A 23,680-nucleotide genomic window follows, 5' to 3' on the forward strand; every position below is an offset into this window, starting at 1 on the left:
ATCGCGCTATCAACATGCGCGATATACATATCGCAAGACTGCTTGAACTGTGATAAATAGTGTTCCATTTGCCATGCATTCACGCTCTACATGTCAATATATTTGGCCAATAAGATGGAGCCCTGCTACCCTAGATAATAAATTTAAGATATTCAGATCGTCAGGTTTTTCAGTCAATTCATCATTGTTGGAAAAAGGGAAAAGAGAGAAAACATAATTTCAAGAGGACTCCATCAAATCTCGCTCCACATGCTTTAGACTAAATTCTACTGTGGAAACTTCTAAAGATCGCATTTGTCCTGTTGTAACAGGCCATATTATACCCCAAGTCTGGACTATACCTGGGGTTAAAGGGGCCTGGGCTAGATTATACCCCGGGTATATTATGGCCTCGGGCAATTTATACTCCAGGGTATAAATTGGCCTAGGCCAATTCATACCCCTCAGGCCAGATTATACCACCATGATATCAGTAGTCTTGAGTGATATACACAAGAATTACTTAATTTTTCAACATTTTATTGGGGATTCAGCTTTGTCAAGAAAGTTAAGTGAGAAAGCTAACCGACTTAAATCGTAAAACTCTAAAACAGACTTTTATTACTTCAACCAGAAAAACTAAAAAATATTAGACTTGGTTATCCTGAAACTTCAACTTCTAAGACTAGCAAGTCATCGCTACAATATAAATGTTCAAAGTTAAACACTGATAACAACATCAAAATGATCATGCTTGTTTTCAAGCATGATCATTCAACCAATGATATTAAGAATGCACTTCACTAGGTGCATGCAAGTTTAGAAAAAATTACATTTTTTATTGTCCGTTTAACCCACACTCGACCCATACCCATCAATGCGCTACAATAATCGGACTAGACCCCTAACTCTTTAGATTTTTGGCAAATTTCCCCCTAATGTTAAATATTTTTTAATGTCAAAATATTGGTTAGAGAAATAGAAGGGGCGCAAAAAAACTCTGCCCAGCAAGAAATAAAAAATACATATATAAATATACTCTGGCCTGGAAGGGTATAGTATGGCCTAGGCTATTTTACACCCCCAGGAAGAGTTTGGCCTAAGACTGAATTTCCCATGGGATTAATAAAGTATCCATCTATCTATATATCTAAGACAGTTTATTCCCGGGGTATACTCTGAGAAAAAGAGAAAGCCTTCACTGGATGCAGCAGCGAAAGCACCCAGCCACTCACTGCTTCACACATTCTCTTACAGGTCGACCCCATCACCCCCACAGTTGACCTGCAGGAACTCCAAATTAGAGCATGCACTTTCGAGGAAAGCAGCTGCAAATACACAGATGGGGTGTTGGTGGGCCCTGATGAGAAACCTTGTCTGCCAAAGTATCTGTTTCCCCATTATGCAAAGTTAACGCATAACGCAAGGATCATGTTTCAGAAGGATCGATGATTGCTGCTATTTCGCAACATTGGTTCACAAAGGGGTTCTAGCTACTCTCAGAAATGTTGTCACGCATGCATGATTTGTGCTACAAACAACATTGGTAGAGGAATGCAGGCCCCACAAGCTGCACATCCTCCACCTGACAAACCATTTGATCCTCTACAGATGGATTTGCAGGACACAGAAAACTACCAGGAACTGCCGGGAATTGGTTGTTGGGATCCTATTTCTGGCAGTTTGACAAGCCTAAGATGCTTGGCAGTTGACCCCTGCTCCTAGATCAAGGGGGTATTTCCCATGTAAATGACTATGCTGTGAGATTTACAAATGCAAATCAGGATAGTTTAATTTACCAGTAGTTCAGAGGTTTCACCTTAATGTAAAACAACTCCATTTATTCACAAGCTAATTAGATCACACCTTTGCTCCGCTTGAAATACTAGTTATTTTATAAACAAAATATATTTATTAAGAATACCCACTTATCCAGGCAACACAACACTGCTGCATATAACTAAGTATAATAATCATAAATTAATTATATGTATATATATGTGTGTGTGTGTGTGTTTATACATGACAGTATGAATGCGCAAGTAGTTAGGTACAGGTATGAGCAAGTGCAACATTCAGTTTTTGCTTCTAATATCACATGATTGATCATACCACTTTGTAGCTGGCTGAAGACTGGCCCCCTGAAAGGTTTAGGCTCCGCCTCTTCTCCCTTACAGAGCTGCTCTGGTTGCGGCGGATTCGCTCATACTGCTCTTCTATGCTCATCTTTGACTTCATCTCTGCAGGAAACACAGCACTCTTTGGACGTTCCTGTAAAAAATATGTGACATAGTAAAACTTTTAGAAAAGATTTCAGTCCTAGTTCTGTTGGAGCTTAGTAGTTACTTTGACACAGTCCACCATACAACTACAAACACAGTCAACTGCATTGGACTCTGAGACAAATGCCCATCTCAATGACATAAGTCATTTGCAACGATGTATCAAAGTAAACCACCACAATGTGTGTGGTGTACCAAGGTTCAGTCCTGTTTTTTGCATTACAAGTTTCTTTCAAAATGAATTTTAATATGCAAATTAGCTTTACACTAATCGAATAGGCCCAAAAAACACAGAAATAGGCTTAATTTGTTCCTTTACTCCTACCACAATAAAACTTTACAAAGTATATTTTTTTGTATTACAAGTTTCTTTTGAAATGAATTTGAATATGCACATGAGCTCCACACTAAAGTTTGAAGGCTTAAGACTGAACATGTGTGCACTTAGGTTTAGATAGGTGCAACTCGTAATTGGATAATATTAACGTAGTTTAGGTTGACATACCCTAGAGATTCCATTCCGCACCCTGCCAAAATGCTGAGACACTTCAGTAGAGCTGCTTTGTAATTCGCCAGTGGGGGCCTTGGTTCTACGAGGAAAAATGCCAACTGGCAAGTGACACGAGAGATACATTCAGAAAAATTTGAATGATGAAAGAGCTTAATTATCAGCGCTAACACAATGAGGAAATGTTAGCACATCTTGTCACTCTCAGTTATTTAATGATAATCATAACTCAAAAGACAGAATAATGTTGGCTCTGCTCCATGAGGTTCTGTGCACTAACCAGGACTCAATTGCTAAACTGTGATTATCAGCTTTCAAAGGAACCAAGGTGGTATCACATCGAAACTTGGGCTACGGTTGTCACCTTTATTGATGATGTATTGCCTCTCCTGGAACAGGTCCTGCATATCAGTGAGAGTGTTCTGTTCACCGACCTGGAGCTGCAATATGAAATACCAAACCCAAAGGTTGTGAAAATGTTCAGGAAACATCCAAAGCTGCTGATGAAACAGAATGCATTCAATAACTTGTAAGTCAGTTGACTAATTTGAGAATCATTTTAAAACTAGGGCTACGTTGTAGCACTTGCGGGCCCGAGCACCCGCACGTTGAAGCCTGTTGCGGTCGGTGGAGAGAGCGATCGATGACCAAGCGCACATCATCGATCGAGCATGCACTTCTCCACGTTGCATGCGTTTTGCGCTCTGCGGCAGTAGGTTTGCCAGTAGGTGGCGCCATCACTATTATTACGCACAGACATATAGATCTGTTCAAGTAGGCGCTCTGATGTAGCGTGAGAAATTTTGTGTCAATTGGACAATGTTTCCGCAACTTAATTTTCACACTGATCAATAGGTGGCGCTATGATCCTGAACTAATATTCATATATGGAGCTGTTCTATTCAGGATTGTGATCATAGGTCAGTAGTTTGGAGCCGGTTGGATAATGCAGAGTGGATTAACAAAGTACTTCCTGTTTCCTGGTGAATCAGTAGGTGGCGCTATGACACTGAGGAAATATTGACACATAGAGCTGTTCAGGCTTGGACTCTGACCATGTGACAGAAGTTTGTACTGATAGGACAATGCACAGTGGAGTTATGATAACATCGTGTCCTTTGGCGAAGGAAAATCCTTCGCCGCACATCAATGTTTACACCGTTTGAGGAAACGTCACAATTCTGACCATGATCTAATGACTTGACTGATCTGATTTGAGCTGTATATTGTAAATCAGCCAGGAGCAGTTCATTAAAGTATAAAACATGTCACTTCCTGTAGCCACCAGGGGGCGCTGTAATTTCAAGTCATAATTTCTGTGTAGATGTCATCAGGATGGCACCCTTGTCTTACATGTCTAGTTTGGACTCGATTGGACAATGTATGTCCGAGATACAGAACCTCGTGTTTTGATGGCGTTTAATCAAACTCAAGACGCCACGCCACGGTCACACGGTGTGACGAAAGGTCAATCTCTTAATCACTTTTTATCTCCATCTTGTTGTGATGGCACTGATCTTAATTTGAAGTTAATCTGATGAAAGCCCTGGGACAACTGCATCAAGTAAAAATGTGGAATATGGGAAAAAAATGGCCACTTAATCCAAAATGGCGGCCTCCCTGTTTGGTCAAGCATACCTATCCAAGATATTTTTTTGTTTGTTATGAAACGACACATGTCCCGATAGATTTGTATAAATGTCGGCCATCGTAGTGCCGGGGTTGCCCTATAGGGGGCGCTGGTCAGTTTTTTTGCCACGCCCATTTCTTAAAAACATATGAATATCTTCAGGGGGGGGCTGTTGTTACACACATGTAGTTTGAGAGAGATAGAATCATGAACACTGAAGTTACAGCAATTTCGTGTTTCACGGCGAGTTGATGAACTTTAATGCCACGCCATTCATGTGGCGTTTGACGAAAAGTCACGGTAATCTTATGTCTTCATTGTCAATGTCTTGGGACCCATTTGATACAGTTTGACATGGTTGAGGTCAGTGGATGAGGAGAAATTCATCCAAGTGTAAGACAAGCAAAAAACAAGACATTTCCTGTTGCCACCAGGGGGCGCTGCGGTTTTAAGTCATCATTTTTGCATAGATGTCATCAGGCGGGGACTATTGTCTTACATGTCTAGTTTGGACTTGATTGGAACATGTATGTCCGAGATACAGATGCCCGTGTTTTGATGGCGTGTAACCAATTTTTAACGCCATGCCACGGTCACACGGTGTGATAAAAAAAAAATCCCTCAATCATTTTTTATCTCCATCTTGTTGTGATGACACTCATCTGAATTTGAAGTTGATCTGATGAAAGCCCTGGGACAAGTACGTAAAAGTAAAAAAGTGGGATATTGCCAAAATGGCCACTAAAAGCAAAATGGCGGACTTCCTGTTGCGTTTTTCATAATGCTCCATGAGACTTTTTTTCATGACTGGTCACGATACACCTATATCCAGATTTTGATGAAAATCCGTTATGTGGAAACCTAGGGGCTGGTTCCAGGGGGCGCTGTAGAGCCATTTTGCCACGCCCAATTCCAATTACTCCAGAATACTAAAATATCCGCAGACCTTGAATTTCCTGCAAAGTTTCATAACTTTTTGAGCATGTCTAGACCCTGAAAAAGCCCCCCAAAGGGAAATAATAATAATAATAATAATAATAATAATAATAATAAAAATCCTTACAGATTCAATAGGGCCTCTCACCATTCGGTGCTCGGGCCCTAATAACTGTTACACCTGTCATAGCAGAAACAATATACATTACATATGGGTTAGGGGTTAGCATGTGTAGTAATGACCTGACCAGTATGCATTATAAAATGTAAGACCAAAATCATCTAATTTCAGTGAAATTGCAGAGAATAGTGGATTCAGTCTCAGAGCATCGGAAAGAGGCCAACTTTCACCAAACACCTCTACAATGCTGTACTTCAAAGGAACAGAGAAAACCTGAGAGCCCAAAATTGACACCCTTTCTCCTTGATTATTAACTGCTATACCACAGATATGCAACACAGATTGCAGCCAAACATGATATAGTATTGGATGGCACAAACACATGTTCTATCCTTGGCCTAATAGACACTAATGGGATAAATGGACACCCCATAATTATTTAGTAATCAGTGTAATGACTTTAATAGTGCTGCTTCCTCGAGTGACCGGTAACTAACTAGCATGAATACATCATTACTGAGACACTACTGGCTGTAGAGAACCCTACTGCTCTTTCCCTGCCCTGCAATGCAAATGTAGTGCATTTTGATCTGATATCCTTTATTTAGTTACAAAGATTTTCTGTTACAGCATGTACCTGACATTTTAACAGTTAAGCAGCACCATTACGTACAAGTTTAGTTGAGCATAAAAAATAGGTTGCTATTGAGACAAAGATATTCAGGCAATTGGTGGATTGTCTGGAAAGATGAAGCATGTGGTATTTGGAGGGATACATGGCTTTTGGTGGACTCATAATGGTGAATGGTGACATTTAGGATTGGTTGTGCAGAGGTATTGATACCCAAATACCTTTCTGATGTAAGAATCTTCACCATCAAGGTAACCATCATCACGGCAGAAGCTGTGTAGCCAGGCAGTGCTGTCAAAGGGCAAAGGGGGGATGGAGGGTGGATGGGTAGGGGATGGGTCCAAAGGATAATAGGCCTTGGGGAGAGGAGGCCTTGGGGGAATACTTTCCTTTATCACCATTAAGGCAGATAGGAGGGAGGAAGAGAGTTGAATAAGGTCAAAAGGAAGAGAGAGTGCTGCTCATCAGGAGGAATGATAATAAGACAGGCAAAGTGCAGAGCAGAAAGGACTCATGGGACTGATTTGATGTGATTTTAGTGAGATACGGAAATCCCCAGATGGTCAATGAAATACATGGCAGTTAAATATTATTTACAATCTTACAAACCTGAACAAATGGAATGGGAATTAATAGAGCTTCAGAATGTTGAGGTTAATTAAAAAATTGATCATGTTTTCTTTAAAGATGGCTCTGCATTAACACTTTACCTGAATGATTATCAGACGGTGTTATGACAAAAATCACAGGATACTGCCCAATTTCCTTTCATTGTTAGGATAAGTAAGTGGCCTTGCACAAACACCAGCATCAGACAATGATAGAGAGGCTGGCAGGCAATGGGGTTGGGTTTTTGGGCAAGTACTCCTACTACAAAAGACTGAAGGTGCATGGAGATCTTGGCTACAGCGTAATGATAAAACAGCTTGGATTCAGGCATAGAAAATAATCTCTTGGAGTGCAGGTTTCTGAGGCCATTATGGTATCTTGCTGAGAGCTGAGGTGGGTGGGAGGCTGGATAGAAATCTTTTCTTAGGCCAACCCTGACTTCTGGATTACAGCCATCTAAGGATAACCACTTTGTTTCCTGAAGGTCAGATTGGGTTTGGACTGTGTCTTAATGTTGATAGGTATATTCAAAGTCCTGGTATTGAACTTGAAGAAATCTGAGCTCTTCTCCTGCTCTTACTCTGGCTAGACTTTGCTGGTCAAGGTTGAAATTTGCTCTACATTTAATGTTTCGGTCTGTTTCCTCTATCACAGGATCTAATCTAGCGGAGGATTCCCAATGGTTTTTGAAAGCTAGGGCTGAGGAAAGATGTGTTGAAAGTTTTCACAATGGTTGGCATGTATACTCTGTGAGAGCAAGCTTGTTTCAGACTCTGTACCTGCTGGGTCTACACCTAGGCCTAGTGTCAGATTTGTAATTAGGTACTGCACATGACTTGGGATAAGATTTAGGTCTTGATCTTCTATGCACTTCAAGGTTGGTTCTAGTGTCTATGCATAGGCTTGTTCCAGGTTTTGAATTGAGGTTCCTCCCCAGATGGGTGTGTCCGGTGCTTACCTCCGGGCCCAGCTGTCTGTTGGGGGAGACGTGGGAGCCAGGCACTGAGGAGAAGGGGCTGAGTGGGCTGGTGAGGCTTATTGAGCTCAGGGGACTTGCTGGACTATTAGTTCTAAAGGAGCTTGATGCACCGCCGGCCACTGTCCAAGAGAAATAGAAGGAGGAGGAGTGGTAAGGATAAAATCATTAGAATTGACATGATAAGGCCATTGGAATTTCCATTGAATTAAAGTAATTATTTTCCAGCTCCATTGTTTTACCTCTGTGCTTGGCTGTGTCAGTACCTCTGGATAGGTTATTCTTGTGCAGTCCTTCCAAAACATCCTGGACTCTCCAAAACTCTTTTTGGATGTGCCTCCGCACAAGTTCACTCTGCAAACAAAAAGCCAGGATATACAGAGTAGTATCAAAAGGATATTGATACAGACCAACATGGACGTTTGTTCTGTTGGAGATGTTGCTGTTCAAGTATTTAAATGTACATTTTAGATTCTACAGAAGCAACAAACTAGACTTCTTCATCTCAATTGTAGTGGAGGCAGAATTTTCTAAACAAATACAACTCGAACTATTCACACGGTAAGATAACACAAAAGGTAAGTGAAATAAACATTTTTGTTTTTTTAATTAGTCCAATATCTTAACATTTCCCTAGCAACCTTTTCTTTTACACTTCCTACAAAAATGTACCACATTATAATCAATCTGGGGAAAATTGTAGGGTTTTCCCCTAAATAATGAAATTATAAAATGTATTAAGCAAAAGCAATCAACTAAAACAGATTACACATTTTTAATTATCCATTATATTGGGGTTACTCAGTGAACTAACAGTCCTTGCAGGTGAGAAACCATAATCATCAAACATCCCATTGTTTTCTTAACATGTTTGGTTAAACCACTGGCTGCAAACGTAGGACTGCCACTCATCCAAGTGTCCTTGGGTAAGCTAAGAGAGCTTACTAATTATGTGCTAGTTAGCTAACATATATCAGTTTAAACAGACAGGGACAGAATGTATTTACCCTCAACTCCTGTCTGACAACTGCAGATCATATGCTACATCTCTTTAGTTTATCTTTTTTTAACTTCATTTCCTAAATGCATATTTCCCCATTTTGAGTATTTAAATGACTGTTCCAGATTAACCAAAGCATGCTGTCCCACATTATCAATCATGTTTGATAGAGTGGAACAGCTTCACACATTTTAAATAACAACAGCCTAGGACACATTTTCAACAACTCAATGCATATTTTGTTGCTTGAATTCATCAAAAACATAATTTGATAACAATCAAGAGCATTGTCTAATTCATTAAAGATTATATCTTTAACATTTAAATTGTAATAATCTTATTTCATATACCTTGTCATGCAATTCCAAGAGAGGGGGCTTCTGATTGACCCCACCCCTTTCTATAACATCACCCCCATAAAGTCAGGTGATTTCAGTCACATGATATCCATGCTAACCAACAGTAAAAGTCTTGGTGCCTAGATTTTGTTAGAACAGAAAATAAACAGTATAGCTGCCCACATTACCAAATGTCCCAGACGGCCGTATTCACCCTATATAAAGAATGTCTTAATAAAGTTAAAAAAAAAATGAGCTGTGAAGGAGGGCGGACAGAGAGTGGGGGACGATATGCAGCACTGGGCCACGTGTCGGACTCAAAATTAGGCTGCTATGGGTGAGGCCTAGCCTCAGTGGAGTGGCAGCACTGCCAGGTGAGATATACTGCTGAGAAAACAGTTTTTTCAGAAATGTTTGGCACCAGGTGGCATATCAGAAAGACTTAACAATTCAGAAAAAATAATTTCCATAGACCTTGCTCATTGTGTGAACTGTTGGGTTTCTTTACACATTTTTGAAGGTCTAGACCTTCTATGTAAAGTGCCTTCGGATTATGTATATTATGATTTGATGCTAAACAAATAAAAGAGAATTAATAATCTCAATCATTCCCAAAAGCCTGTTTTAAAATACAAAATGTAATTCACCGTGCTATACTTTTTATGCCTCTGTTTGGAGACTTATTAAGTAATTGAAGTGTCTAAATTTAAACTGTACATTGTTTTCAATGTAGGCTGATGCCTATTTAAAGGGTTTAGATTAATTTGTACAGTAATGTTTTACAGGGGTGATTACAGCATGAATTTTTACCTGTCCTCCTGCATTAAGCTGCTCCCATAGATCTCCATGGATAGCGTTGGCCTCATCCTCTAATGCTTCAAACTCCATGCGAGTGGTGGTTAGAGCCTGAGAGAGGTACATGCAGCCATAGTAAGGGAATTGTTAATCTGTGGTTTATATAAATCATCCAATTTTCTTACAACCAAGCTCTTGTTCAAGCACTGGACGAATCACATCGTAATGACAAAAGGACATTTCATTGTTCCCCACTCTGTAAGGCAGCCCAAAAATGTTGTCATAATGTGATTTAACTAGCCACATGTTTAAACATGAGGCGTGTGCGTTTGTATGGCCTACAAACAACTACCTAAATGTTTGATGCACTGTCTTACACTGGAGGCCTGGGAGAGCTCCCCTCTAATGTTGATGAGCTGGCTCTGCAGGGTTTCTTTTTTGAACTGTAGCTTTTCCATCGCCGAAGGCTGGTTATTGTACAGCTCCATCTCCTGATGACTTGCAACCAGCACTTCTTCTAGGCTGTCCTGAAAACAGTCAGGTGTTGTTAATTTTTTTGATCAAAGAGTATATATCCTCACATAGGCTATAATAATAATAATAATAATACTCTTATACTAAAACACAAAACATGTATTAAAACTTAAACAGCTCCAAAGCCTGGTTAAGATTGTGTTTGTAGATTTGGGTTGCAATACCATCGTACCTGTTGGTGTGCAAATTCCAGGATTATTTAGTGTATTAATAATTTCTTATTGGCAAATTACGCTCAATTCTGCTACGTCCTCACCTAAAATAGTTAACACCGGTGCCCCTTGAAAGGGTGTGTTTTGTCCCCCATATTATAGACTCTGTATTCCAATAACTGTCAAGCATCTCAATCAGTGGTTTCTCTGATAATTTTCTCGACATCCGTGTTTAGATAACGAAAGTGATGGTCATTGGTATGATTCCTTCCAGGATTGAGGGTGTATTAGTTGAGTGTGTCTAAAATGTATCACATTTGATCACTTAAAATTTTAAGAATGCGCACTGCAACTCTAAACGACTAAGACAGAGGATGCTTTTTCTTAGGTAACTGAATGATTTGAGAGTAGACTATCGCATGCTCCAGATGTTGTACAAAGCTGTACTGCAGAGCATTCTGTCCTTCGGCCAAGCTCAAGATCACGCCAAACTGCAGCACATGATTAAAACAGTGGGCAGGATCATTTAGAATGATCAGCTGTATGATGAACTTATTTTTAAAAGGCGGATAAGATCCTTGAGGATCCTACTCATCCTCTCCACCTAATAATTCAGAGGGATAAGCAGGTCAAATGGCAAAATTCTGCAGCAGAACATTTAAAACATCAAGGTACAGAAAATAATTTGTCCCTACATCTATCAGACTGCTAAATGAGAGATAGGTGCGCGCTTGTTTTAGGTCTGGGTATTTATATTTTGATATACAGTCTATTTTCTGTATATCATACATGTGAGTAACATTTTATATAATATCAGATGTGGTATGTCAAGATGATCATTTGTATATTGAAAATGCTGCTGTATATGGTATACACTTATTGCTCTTTTAGATTGTATAACCTATATGAGGCATTCTCTTTTTGCACATTTTATATGGTTAGTAGGCCTATTGCTAATATATTGTGTGTTGGTGCATATGATTGTGTGCGCATGTCTGGTGTGTCTATGTATTAACTGAAACGTGTATGAGCACATTCCCCCTTGTGGGATAATAACGTTTACCTAGATTGAAAAAATTGTACAATATTGTGATGAAAATTAAGTACCTTGTTCATTCTCAGTCTGTGGACCACAGCCTTATGGTCTTTCAATATTCGATTCTGCTCACACAGTCGACCCAAGAGTTTCTGTGTCAGACAGGACAGCAGGTGGTAACCACAGTATGTTGCAGAAACCAGTGAGAAAACATACAACAGAATGAAAGAGCACAATAATGAGGCTCAGAGTATATGGACACTGGATGCTAACACCCCTATTTGACAGGGCAAAATTATTATTCGTGTGCCCCGATACTGGGTAATAAGTTCTGGCCCACGGTCAGTGCTCCAGGTCCTACCTAATGTTGTGGCTGGAGTTCATGTATACATTTTTCACAAACTGAACTTGGAAAACCATGTCATTATTGGGCTTTCTATATAAACAGGGGCACTCTTAAGTTGCAACAGTAAAAAGCCAACAACAAACTTTTTAATTGTAAACTTAAGTTTACACGATAGGAGCCTCAACTGCAAATCAAAACATTTAAACATGAACTTTCACATTCCTCTGGACATGAAGTGTTAAACATTTTGAAAGATCTGGATGTAAGTCTTTTTGTATGTTTATAATGTGTATGTAGTGTTAAATGTCTTACACTGGTTTCAATCTCATTGAGCTTCAGTGTGGGATGTAATTCTCTGCTGTAGACATCATGGAAAAGAGGCACCTGTAAAAACGAAGGATACAGAAACGAGCTAATAATCATCATCATCATCGTCAATCAAAGAGTACGGACGGCGGCTGAGGGGTAGAGTGGTCGTCCTCCAACCTGAAGGTCGGCAGTTCAATCCCCAGTCCGACCCATCTACATGCCGAAGTGTCCTTGGGCAAGATGCTGAACCCCGAATGGCCCCCCATAGAATAACAAAGTGCTGCGAATAGATGCACTTTATGAATGAATGTGTGTGTGAATGGGTGATTGTAAAACTGTACTGTAAAGTGCTTTGAGTGGTCATCAAGACTAGAAAAGCGCTTTATAAATACAAAACCATTTACCATTTACACTTAATGATCCAATGAGAGAAAAACAATAATTCTCTGTATATAGTCAGTTCTTTTCGTGTGAGGCATGTGAAACGTCATTCAGAAAGTCATCAATCAATCAACTAATCGATCAAATTTTATTTGTATAGCCCATATTCACAAATCACAAATGTCTGGGGGGCGCCCTTAGCTCAGTTGGTAGGGCGTCCCCCCCCATGGGCCTAGGCCAGCAGCGGACCCGGGTTCGATTCCAGCCTGCGGTCGTTTCTGCATGTCACTCCCCTCTCTGCCCCATTTCAACTCTGTCTCTCTCTGCACTATCAATAAAGCATAAAAATGCCAAAAATAATTCTTAAATCACAAATGTCTCATAGGGTTTTCACAAGGTGTGACATCCTCTGCCCTTAACCCTCAACAAACTAAAACACTTTTACTAACAAGCTAAAATGAACATAGAAACCTCAGCGAGAGCCATGTGTGAGGGATACCTCTCCCAGGATAGACATGCCACGTGCAATGGAGAACATAATAAATATAAGGGTAATTGCAGCATTGATTATATAAACACTTTGTAGCATAATAGAAGGTAAATTAATTGATGGATTATTGTCATCAAGATCAAAATTAAACTTCAAAGACAGCAAATCAATGATTATGTTGCAATGAACTATTAATCAGTTTGCATGTTTTCTCCAGTGGATGGAAGGTGCTTAATTTACCTTGACATTACAGTAGTTGCAAATAACTCCACATCCTTCAACCTGGTGTTAATTGATATTGGTGCCTTTTGATATTGGATACTTGCACCTCATGTGTAACTGTCACATAGGCTCTTGGCCAAACCCCGGATTTATTTGAAATAAACTTTTTGAGTGGTCATTAATTATTGTCTTGTTTATGTAAATACATCTAGTCATTACTTAAATAAAAATCAGTTGTTTGTATTATTAAGCTGTAACATACAGTGTTAATGATCACTTCATTTTAGGCATTACATAGTTTAGAGTCAAATATGATTGTCGAGGCTTCCCGGACACTTGGATTACACCACAGTAGCAGTATAGAGGCATGTTATGTTTTTTTGTTTTTTTTTTACTGTTTTATCATTTCTCTATTATCTTCAATAATAATTTAGCTGCTACCTGCCTGCTACACTGTTTACCCCTGAACTCCAGTATCCTTTTGTGGACTCAAACACTTCAACCGCCTCTCCATCGGCATACGGATGAGGTAGATCATGAGTGAATTATAATTTTTGAGTGAAGTATGTTGCTTTTCTGTGAGGGAGGGTAGGGGAGGGGAGAGGCTTATTTGAATTTTTGTCTGCAAACAAATTAAGACATGTCCTATATGAGGATTAAGATTAAGATTCCTTTATTGTCCTACATCATGCACACTTAAGCACTACATGCAATGGGGAAATTGACCCTCTGCTTTTAACCCTTCCGTGTTCCACAGCATACACAGTAACCACATGGATCAGTGGGCAGCTATGGATTGTGTCTTGGGAGCAGATGTTAGGGGAGTAAGTTTTGCTGTTGTATCATTGCCCATAAAGTAAAACAAAACCAATACAAATATTATACCATACTCATGATGAAGTTTTCATATTTTACTTCTTAGTCATATATTATAAGTGTCCATTTCTGATACAAAACTTTAATTATGGACAACATAAAGCAAACCAACTTGGCTGAATGGTCATATCCAAGTTACATCAATATATAGTATCTTATGTCAAGTTCTATCTCAGGAGCCTGATGAATTTGATCCACCTTAACCATGTACTGTTAAATATATCTTGACGCATTCTGAGACAGTATCTTGGTTTCTCCATTGTATATATTTATGGACAATATCTGTCCGGTCCTAAGTCGAGGGAGCTTGGGGTTTTAGCCACTTGCAGATTTTTTTACCTGCAGCCAACAGAATTACCATAAGGGATCTATACAGGGAACACAGCCTTTGTGGGGTATTTCCTAGATATAAAACATTAGATCTATAAGGGATATCAATTCTTCCAATAGGTGGAAAGTATAGGGCCGGGACAAAATATACGACAGTGGTCAGCAAGGTTGACCTGACATTGTCTCCAACAGTCTGAGTTACTCGTCCTGACGTCTTTTTGCAGAGGAGTAATGAAGAATCGAACCAAACGCTTTCAACTGAATTCTCTCAGAACAAGGGAACTTGTAGTTTTCCACTCTATTTTGCTAATTCTATGCCACTCCTCATCAGAAAGAGCTATGACACTTTCCATATGCCATTTTTCCTTAATATATAATGCCCCTTCTCATTTTCTATTCTATTTAATAAAGAATTGTTTATCCTTGAAAGAACTTTAGTATTGGATAAATATTTGAAGGCAGATATAAATATTTTCATTAATTCATCTTCGAAATCTTTCAAGTCGATGTCCTTCATGATTGTCCTAAAATAATGCCGCATTTGGAGGAATCTGTAGAAATCTTGTTGGTCAAAATTTTTAATTTTTCTCTTATAGACTGGAAACTCTTTAGAGACCCCTTGTCTATGAGACTACAGTAAGCTGTCACCCCTTTTCTTGCCTGTGTACCGATCACTTATCAATCACATTGGGGAAAAAGTCGCTATCAAAGGCACACCACCTTAATATTTAGCTATTTTCTATTTTTCTGTTTTGAGTTTCCTTCATAAACTTTAGGGACAAGTTCATAAAATGATTTTCTATCCAATAGATGTTTGATTAGTGTTCGATCAAAGAAAATTGATTGAAGTGGGATCTTGTCTGACATTGCTTGTTCCTTCCACCTAGCTATGAAGCTAAGGTTGCACCAGCATACAAGGTGTCTCAGCTGGGCTGCATAGTAATACTCTAGTAAGCATGGAAGCCCCATTCCCCCATGCTCTTTCTTAAGTTGTAACGTTTTATTTTTATCGTTGGTTTTCTGCCATCCAATACATTTCTGGAAAATGAGTTTGTCTAATTCCCATAATTGCTACGTCATCACTGCCACAAGTAATGTTTGGAAAAGGTACAATAATCATGGCAAAATATTTATTTTCAATTCTTGAAGTTAAATATAGAAAAGGGATAACTCCACCTCCTTATATCAGCCTTTAGTTTAGAGGTCAAAGGTCCACAATTAATGTTAAACAGATTTGCCAGGTTTTTTGGTGAGTACAGCCCCAAATATTTTATTGAGTCAGTGTCCCATTTTAGGCAATATTTTTGCATAATATCCTTGGTAGGAGTATAATTCAAGATGTGGACTTGTGTCTTCGATACATTACATGTATAGCCAGACATCAAGCCAAATTCTTAGGGTAGGGAATGGGTGGGTTGTTCTAAATCTTTATATATCAAAACATCATCCACAAATAATGCCAATTATGTTCACACCCGAAGGTCGAAATACCTTGTATATTTTGGTTCTGGCCGAACCATTGAATTAAGGGCTTAATAAATTGGCAAATAACAGGAGAAACAGCACATCCTTGTCTACATCCCCCGCTGTAAAGTTAACTGGTCAGTAAGGTCACCTTTTACTTTAAGTCTTCCTGTTGGTTTGTTATATAGTGTTAGAATAATTGTTATGAAATTCTCATGAAATCCGAATTTGTGGAGAACTTTATAAAGAAATTTCCAGCTTACAGAATCCAATTCCTGTTTGGCATCTAAACAAATCAGGACTGATTGGGTTTTTTTTTTTGTGACTTGTAGAATTAAATGTAATTTTCAAAAATTCAAATGATAGCCTGTGTTTGTCTCCCCTTAATAAAGCCAGTTTGGTTGAGATGTGTAAAATCAAGTCTCCTTGCTATGATAGATGTGAATATTCTGTACTCTCTGACTATATTTAGCCATTCACTAGGAAACATTATCAGGACACACTTGCTATACAGATGACACCCAGTTATACTACAATAAAACTAGAACAGTGTAATTAATTAACTAGATTCCAAGCTTGTCTCTAGGACACAAAAACCTGGATGACCCATCATTTTCTGTTATTAAACTCAAATAAGACAGCGGTTCTAATACTATAAACTACACGCCTTACAGATACATTATCCAATGATATAGCTGCGCTAGACGAGATTGCCATTGCTTCAAAGGAAACAGTCAGCAACTTGGGAGTCATCTTCGATCCCGATTTTATCCTTTAATTCTCACTTTCAACAAATTTCTAGGACTGCCTTCTTTCACTTGCGTAATATCAAAACAATTCTCAAAAAGATGCAGAAAAACTAGTCTAGCCTTTCTGTCCCAACTTCAGCCAGCTCTTAACATTTTAATTTATCTTATTTTATTTTTTGCATGTACTAATTCTACTGTCATTTCAGAATTCCGCCACTCCCCCCTGCTCTGCACTACCTTGTCCTACCGATCCCATTACCTGCCCCATCCACAGACACACCTGCTTTCCATCAATACATTAGTCACCCAGTATAACTACCAGCCCATTTCCTCTGTTCACTGCTTGATCGTCTAGTGTGCTTTCCCTTAGCCTTCAAACGTTATCTATTTACTAAGTATCCTGCCTGATCTCCGTTCTGACCTGCCTCCTGTACCCTGGATTCCCGTTCTGCCTGCTCCCTACCGGATTCGTTTGTGATTTGTTAATATGGGCTATATAATTAAGATTTGATTGATTGAACACTCTAAAATGCCTCAATATTGACATTCCTCTCTATTTTTGCCTTCCTAGGGATGAGGGAAACTATTGACTCCCTCAACGACAGGGGGAAATCTGTACTGTCTTTGTGTTCTCCTTGTAACTGCTTTCATTTTAGTTGTAATGTATTTAATCTTTCCTGTCTTAAATTTTTAATTGGGCTGAATGTGCAATAATATTCCCTCTCATTACAGATTTAAGTGTATCCCAGATTTAAGTGTGCAGTGTTGATTTCGTTGATGTAAAGGTTGTTTGACGAAAAATATTCGTCAAACAACCTTTTTCCAATGGCTAAGACGAGACTAAAACGTGACGAAAACGGATCTTTGAAAAAAAAAAAAACTCTGACAAAATCTATAAACTTTAGTTGACCAGACGAGACAAGATGAAAATGTTGGTGGTTGACTAACTCACAATAATGTTTTTTTCTAAACTTGCATGCACCTAACAGGATTGGTTGAATGTTGCCGGTGTTACCTTCTCTGGCCAGTATCTCGGCTCCGAACCATAGTTGGAAGCTCACTGGTTATTTTGGCTAGCTGTCTGGCCGGTAACCAGCCGTGCTGACCACTCAGTGAAGAAGGAGGAGGAGACGTTTCTTTAGTTTTAACACCGCCACTTTATTTCTTGGCTATACAGCAGCACTGTCATCACCTCTAGGTGGTCGTTCGCTTCTCGTTTTTCCTCACAGTCTAGCGCCTTACCCACAATACCCAGGTGCACAACGTCAGCGGTCCCCAACCTTTTTTGCACAAAGACCGGTTGGATGTCAGACAATATTTTCACGGACCGGACTTTAAGGTGTGGCTATGGAGCCTCACTACGGCTCTGATGCGGCCTCTGGTGACATCGGTAGATTTTTTATTTATTTAATGAAATTAACGAATTATTAATACGTGGCAACGCATAATTAATTTGAGGCTGCGTATTAACAATTTGTTATTAATATATTTGTTAATTTAAAAAAATTCCATGATGTCACTAGAGGGCGGATGAATGTGGTGGATGAATACGACAAAATAAATATGATAATAATAAATGTGAAACTGATGTATTCGTTTTGTCAGAAAACCCTGCTTTGCACAGATATGTCGGAAATGGCAACAGAGTTTTGAGTGCTGCTGTGGCGATCTCAGGGTAGTCTGCTGTGACTTCAATCCAGAACACCAGCAGTTGTTTTCTCTAACCTACTTTTAAGGCCGTCATTTGCGATCTCCAGCAGCTGATTTTCTTCTTGCACAGACATGCTTGATTCACCTGGTTTGTTGACAAATGGGTCAGACAAATACTTATGGGTTTGTGTTAAGCGAAAAAGTCACGTGACCGAGACAAGCGTCTTGACAACCGTTATGACTCAAAGCATGAGTCATACTGGAGGGGATCCGGTCATTTTTCAAATTAAAACACTGTTCAGAATCATATAATAAATAAAACAGAAACAATTTAAGTTGTACATTCTTTCTGTGCGGCCCGTTACCAAATGACCCATGGCCCGGGACCAGTCCGCGGACCGGGGATTGGGGACCCCTGCACTACGTCAAACACTACAACTTTCCTTGAAGGGGCAATACCGGATTCTGTATCCATACTCCTCGCCCTCCCTGACATGCCCAGACATGCAAGTGAAACCATAACGACTGGTTCATGCGCATAAGCGCACGCACAAGCACACGCAATCTGTTAAAAGTTTGAGATATGTGTGATGTGTTTTACGTTAATGTGTTATGTTTAATGTGTCAGAAAATAAATAGACTGACTGTTGAAAAAGAGACTGTTTTGTTTATTTTTGTTGAAAAACAGAGATAAAGACATAGAGATTTGCCCATTTATGTGTTAGATAACTCATCCCTTCCTCCTCCATAAGTCACATCCTATGCTAGGAGGGATATCTAATGGACTACTTATGCAATATGGTCTCATGATACGGTTTGATAGATATCTTACTAAAAGTTATGTCCAAAAATTTCAGAAAAGACTCCTGCGAAATGCGCCTGGGCAGCGCTCTGATGAAGCAAAATGGCGGAGATTGCTGTATTCCTGTTGGAAAAATCCATGTTTTATCAGTGTTTCTTAATTAAAAAGTTATTCTGATGATATCTATGTCGAGACTGTGGTTCAGTTTCAATATTTTCATTCATGGTTAAAAAAAAACCCGCTAATATGTTTTCTAAACCCTATTTTCACAACCCTATTCTCAACCAGGAAGAACCATAAAGAGAACTACAAATTTAATGGCATTCCTGTACTAGTGTGTGTGTTGTCTTTTTTAGTTCTAATGTGTTTTCACTATTATGTGAGATTGTGACCGGGATTCTTGCATGCTTCTTTATGTTTTTTTTGGTGTGAGAAAAACACCTGTTTAGTCAGATTTAGTTTTTCTTACTAATAAAACAGTAAAATTTAGCTTTTTCTAGGTTTTGGGCCTACTCAGTGGGCGCCCAACCATAGTTTTGCATTGAGCTATGGTAGTGGAGTTCAAGACCTTTCCAAAACAGTTCATACCTAAGTAGTAAGCCATCAAAACTGACTCAGGTGCAAGGTTAAAAGGTCATCCCTGAGGAGCAGGAGCCATCCACAATTTTCTGACTGACATAATGTTACTCCTGAGGGCAAGACCTTTACGATGATGTCTTTGCTTTTGTTCTACGACTTAGTTTACATTTCGTTTTGCTCCAAGCACAGGCTCTATCGGGTATACTTTCTCAGACCCCATTGAGGTCCAAGCTGGATCAAATCTGTCAAATCTGTTTTAAGTGGTATTTAATGGCCAGATATGGTCAAAATATGTATGTTTGCTTAATATAAAATCATATGTTTCACTTTGGACCACCAAGTTAAAGACACCTTTGTTCATTAACAACCCAATTTATCACAACCCAGTCTCAGTATGTTTGCCCTCCTCCCCTCTGGTAGGCGCTACGGGTTCCTCTGTTCCCGGACCAGCAGGTTCAGGAACAGCTTATTCCTGCGGCTGTCACTCTGCTATTCACCCTGGTGCAGATTTCATATCTATTTTTCATATTAGGGTTAGGGTTAGGGTTAGATGAATGTCCACCGTGTTTTTTGTTTTCACAGAGAGAGAGAAACGCATAGGTCACGTGTCCCCAGCCTCCTGACACACAATTTACTGGAATTCATACGAATCCTAGTGCATTACTTTTAGTAGCATTTCCTACGAAACTGTGTTGAGACCAGCCTGACCTAAGTATTGCAATTAAGACTATTATGCAGTTGTAGACACAACACAGGGGGTCCCTGGGCCTGAATAAGTAAATGGATCTTAATCTTAATCTTAATCTTAATCTTAATAGGGAAGAAAAGGAGTTTAATGTGTCTATTAAATGTGACTAAATCTAGACTAAAATGACCGTAAATGTGACTACAACTATACTATCCTCTCCTCTTCCTGGGTTAGAGTGCAGCTGGCTGTCGTGTTTAGGGAAGTGCGAAAGCTTGGGAAAGATCTTAGGCTTCACTCCCTAGATACCGCAAATATGAAACATAATATTTTGCAGCTGGCTCCCATCCACTCCCATGTTAAAACTTTGTGCGGGTCACACCGGAGGCTAAAGCACAGCGCTGCGCCAAGGCTGCCTCGTGCCATGCAGCAATCGTTTCGGCGTCGAGTCTATTTTTTGCGCTTGACGCGAGTGTATCGCACCAGGAAACACACTGAAAAACGATCTTAAACTATATTGATGACATATTTTATATGATATAAATGATCATATATGCATCCCATACTTTGAAGTCCCCTTCTGTTGTCCTGGAGTTTTAATTTGACCAATGACATTATTAAATGTCCCCCTCTGCCCATCCACTACAGCCACACAAGCAGGGATACAGATAAAAAGAGAGAGATAGGGCTACGTATTCTCCACATAGGCTTGAGTGGAGAATACGTAATTTACCCTCGACACCCGACATTTAACGGCGCAAACAGCAGAGAAGTTCTTCAACATGGATGACATTAAATTAATAATTGAAGTGGAGAAGTGCAGTGAGTTGTATGATCCTCGGAACATGTTGTATAAAGACAACACCAAGAAAGACAAATGTTGGGACGCTGTTGCTAAATGTTGGAGCGACAAGTAAGTATATGCTTTTAATCTACTGGATCAACGGGTGATATTATTAGCGCTGCCCGGCGGTTCAGCGCCAACTAGCTGACTCATAGATAACATTTTTCAGCATAAGATCTCAAAGGGCTCCTGAACGTTTTCTTCACAAGCAGTTCACACAAGCAGTACAACCGTTTAGTGTTAATTTCGTTGACGATAACTATGACGAAAAACATTCGTTAACGACCTTTTTTCCATGACGAAAACGAGACGAAGACGTAACGAAAACAAATCTTTGAAAAATAAAAACTATGACTAAATCTATTTTAACTTTCGTTGATGAGACGAGACGAAAATGTTGGTGGTTGACTAAGTCTCAATCCTTTTTTCAAACATCATCGTTTCAGGCTGTCATGAAGTATCAGGAGCGGGTGAGTGAGTGTGTGTGTCTGTCTGTATGTGTGTGTGCCCCAGATAGCGCACCGGTCCTGAGGCTCCGTCCCCCTGCCCCGCTCACTTGCTCAGCGACACAGTGAGATCAGACCTTCTTGATCAGAGCAGAAGCTGCAGTTGGTTTGTACCGAGCTTCAGTTTCTGTGTCTGCCTCCAGCCTGACCTGCACTTTTTGTTTTCACACTTAAAACTAAATATATATTTTAAGCTATTAGGCTGCAGCTATTTGTTTTTATTTATTTCAAAATAGGGTTCTTCTTATTTCATACATTTCCCACAAATACTGGAAGGACTCAAATAGCCCTACAAAGTTCAATCAATCAATCAAATTTTATTTGTATAGCCCATATTCACAAATTACAATTCATCTCATAGGGCTTTAACAGGGTGTGACATCCTCTGTCCTTAACCCTCAGCAAGAGTAAGGAAAAACTACTAAGAACCCTTTTAACAGGGTAAAAATACGTAGAAACCTCAGAGAGAGCCACATGTGAGGGATCCCTCTCCCAGGACGGACAGAAGTGCAATAGATGCCACGTGTAGGAGAACATCGTCAATAATCAAAGTCTCTAGCAGCATTTGATGAGGGTAGACATCCCGAAGGACAACCCCAACATGACATGCCAAGCAGTCCCGCTGCAAGCACAGTCCATGCTCAGCAACCATCCAGACCAGACGCCACTCCAGTCGTCAGTCACCGTCCACCGCCGCCCACCAGGACCCATCAAAAGCCACCACAGCGGTCCTGGTCCACCGCTCGTGCCCAATGCCAACGCGACACAGGGTCCGCCACCAGCACCACAATCAGCCCACATGACTCATAATCCGCCCACACTGGATCCAACACCGCGACCCCCGGTGCGCGATCCACAAACCGCAATCCATGGTGCGACCACAGAGGCCCTGGATATGCGGGTGATAAAGCCGCAGGAAGGGGGATAGGGATGGAGAAGAGGAAGGAGAAGCTGGAAAGAGAAGCTCTGTGTGTCATGTGTCATAAAATAGAAAAAGTAACGTTCTGGCGCACTAATTAGCTCTAACTATAAGCTTTATCAAAAAGGAAGGTTTTGAGCCTACTTTTAAACGAAAAGATGGTGTCTGCCTCCCAAACTGAAAGTGGTAGATTATTCCACAGCCGAGGGGCTTGATGGCTAAAAGCTCTGGCTCCTACTCTACTTTTAGAGACTTTAGGGACGACAAGTAGGCTTGAATTCTGGGACCGGAGTGCTCTAGCGGGTTTATAAGGTACTAACAGCTCTTTAAGGTAAAAAGGCGCTATATTATTAAGGGCCTTGAAGGTGAGGAGGAGAATTTTAAATTCTATTCTAGATTTAACTGGAAGCCAGTGTAGCGATGCTAACACAGGAGAAATGTGCTCTCTTCTCTTTGTTCTCGTCAGGACACGTGCTGCGGCATTTTGGACAAGCTGTAGAGTCTTTAACAACTACTGCTGGAGCCTGATAATAATGAATTACCATAGTCCAGTCTCGATGTAACAAAGGGCCGAGCACAGAGCCCTGTGGAACACCATGGTTAACTCTGGTGCGCACAGATGACTCATCATTCATTTGCACATATTGGGAGCGATCAGAAAAATACGATTTAAACCAGTTAAGGGCGGTTCCATTAATGTTAATTAACTGTTTGAGTCTTTGTAATAAAATGTGATGGTCAATTGTGTCGAATGCTGCACTGAGATCTAACAGAACGAGGACAGACACAAGTCCCTGATCTGAGGCTATAAAAAGATCATTAGTGACTTTTGCCAAGGCTGTCTCTGTACTGTGATTGGCTCTAAACCCCGATTGAAAGTCTTCATATATATTATTTTCCTGGAGAAACTCACACAGCTGATTGGCAACAACTTTTTCTAAGATTTTAGAAATGAAGGGGAGATTAGATATTGGCCTGTAATTGGCTAAAACCCCTGGGTC

The 23,680-nt window shown here is 39.9% G+C and overlaps 1 protein-coding gene across 5 annotated transcripts in view; it reads right to left on the minus strand.

Annotated features, from left to right (window-relative positions):
- plekha6 (pleckstrin homology domain containing, family A member 6) overlaps positions 1-23,680 on the minus strand; it is a 113,583-nt gene that overhangs the window by 26,587 nt on the left and 63,316 nt on the right. For 4 of the 5 annotated variants that reach the window (XR_009924656.1, XM_062412151.1, XM_062412150.1 and 1 more), the window contains 10 exons: positions 12,186-12,257; positions 11,599-11,679; positions 10,183-10,332; positions 9,821-9,916; positions 7,915-8,026; positions 7,655-7,794; positions 6,309-6,476; positions 3,134-3,209; positions 2,767-2,870; positions 2,092-2,250 (listed from right to left, as the gene is read on the minus strand). Coding sequence is in view for 4 of the 5 variants with exons in the window: in XM_062412151.1 (XP_062268135.1) it covers positions 2,092-2,250; positions 2,767-2,870; positions 3,134-3,209; positions 6,309-6,476; positions 7,655-7,794; positions 7,915-8,026; positions 9,821-9,916; positions 10,183-10,332; positions 11,599-11,679; positions 12,186-12,257 (1,158 nt within the window). In the remaining variant the exon portion in view is untranslated. The remainder of the gene's footprint in view (positions 1-2,091; positions 2,251-2,766; positions 2,871-3,133; positions 3,210-6,308; positions 6,477-7,654; positions 7,795-7,914; positions 8,027-9,820; positions 9,917-10,182; positions 10,333-11,598; positions 11,680-12,185; positions 12,258-23,680) is intronic. The other variant, XM_062412152.1, reaches the window with a different exon arrangement.

The sequence above is a fragment of the Platichthys flesus genome, chromosome 2, assembly GCF_949316205.1.
Source record: "Platichthys flesus chromosome 2, fPlaFle2.1, whole genome shotgun sequence".
NCBI classification, from domain to species: Eukaryota; Metazoa; Chordata; class Actinopteri; order Pleuronectiformes; family Pleuronectidae; genus Platichthys; species Platichthys flesus.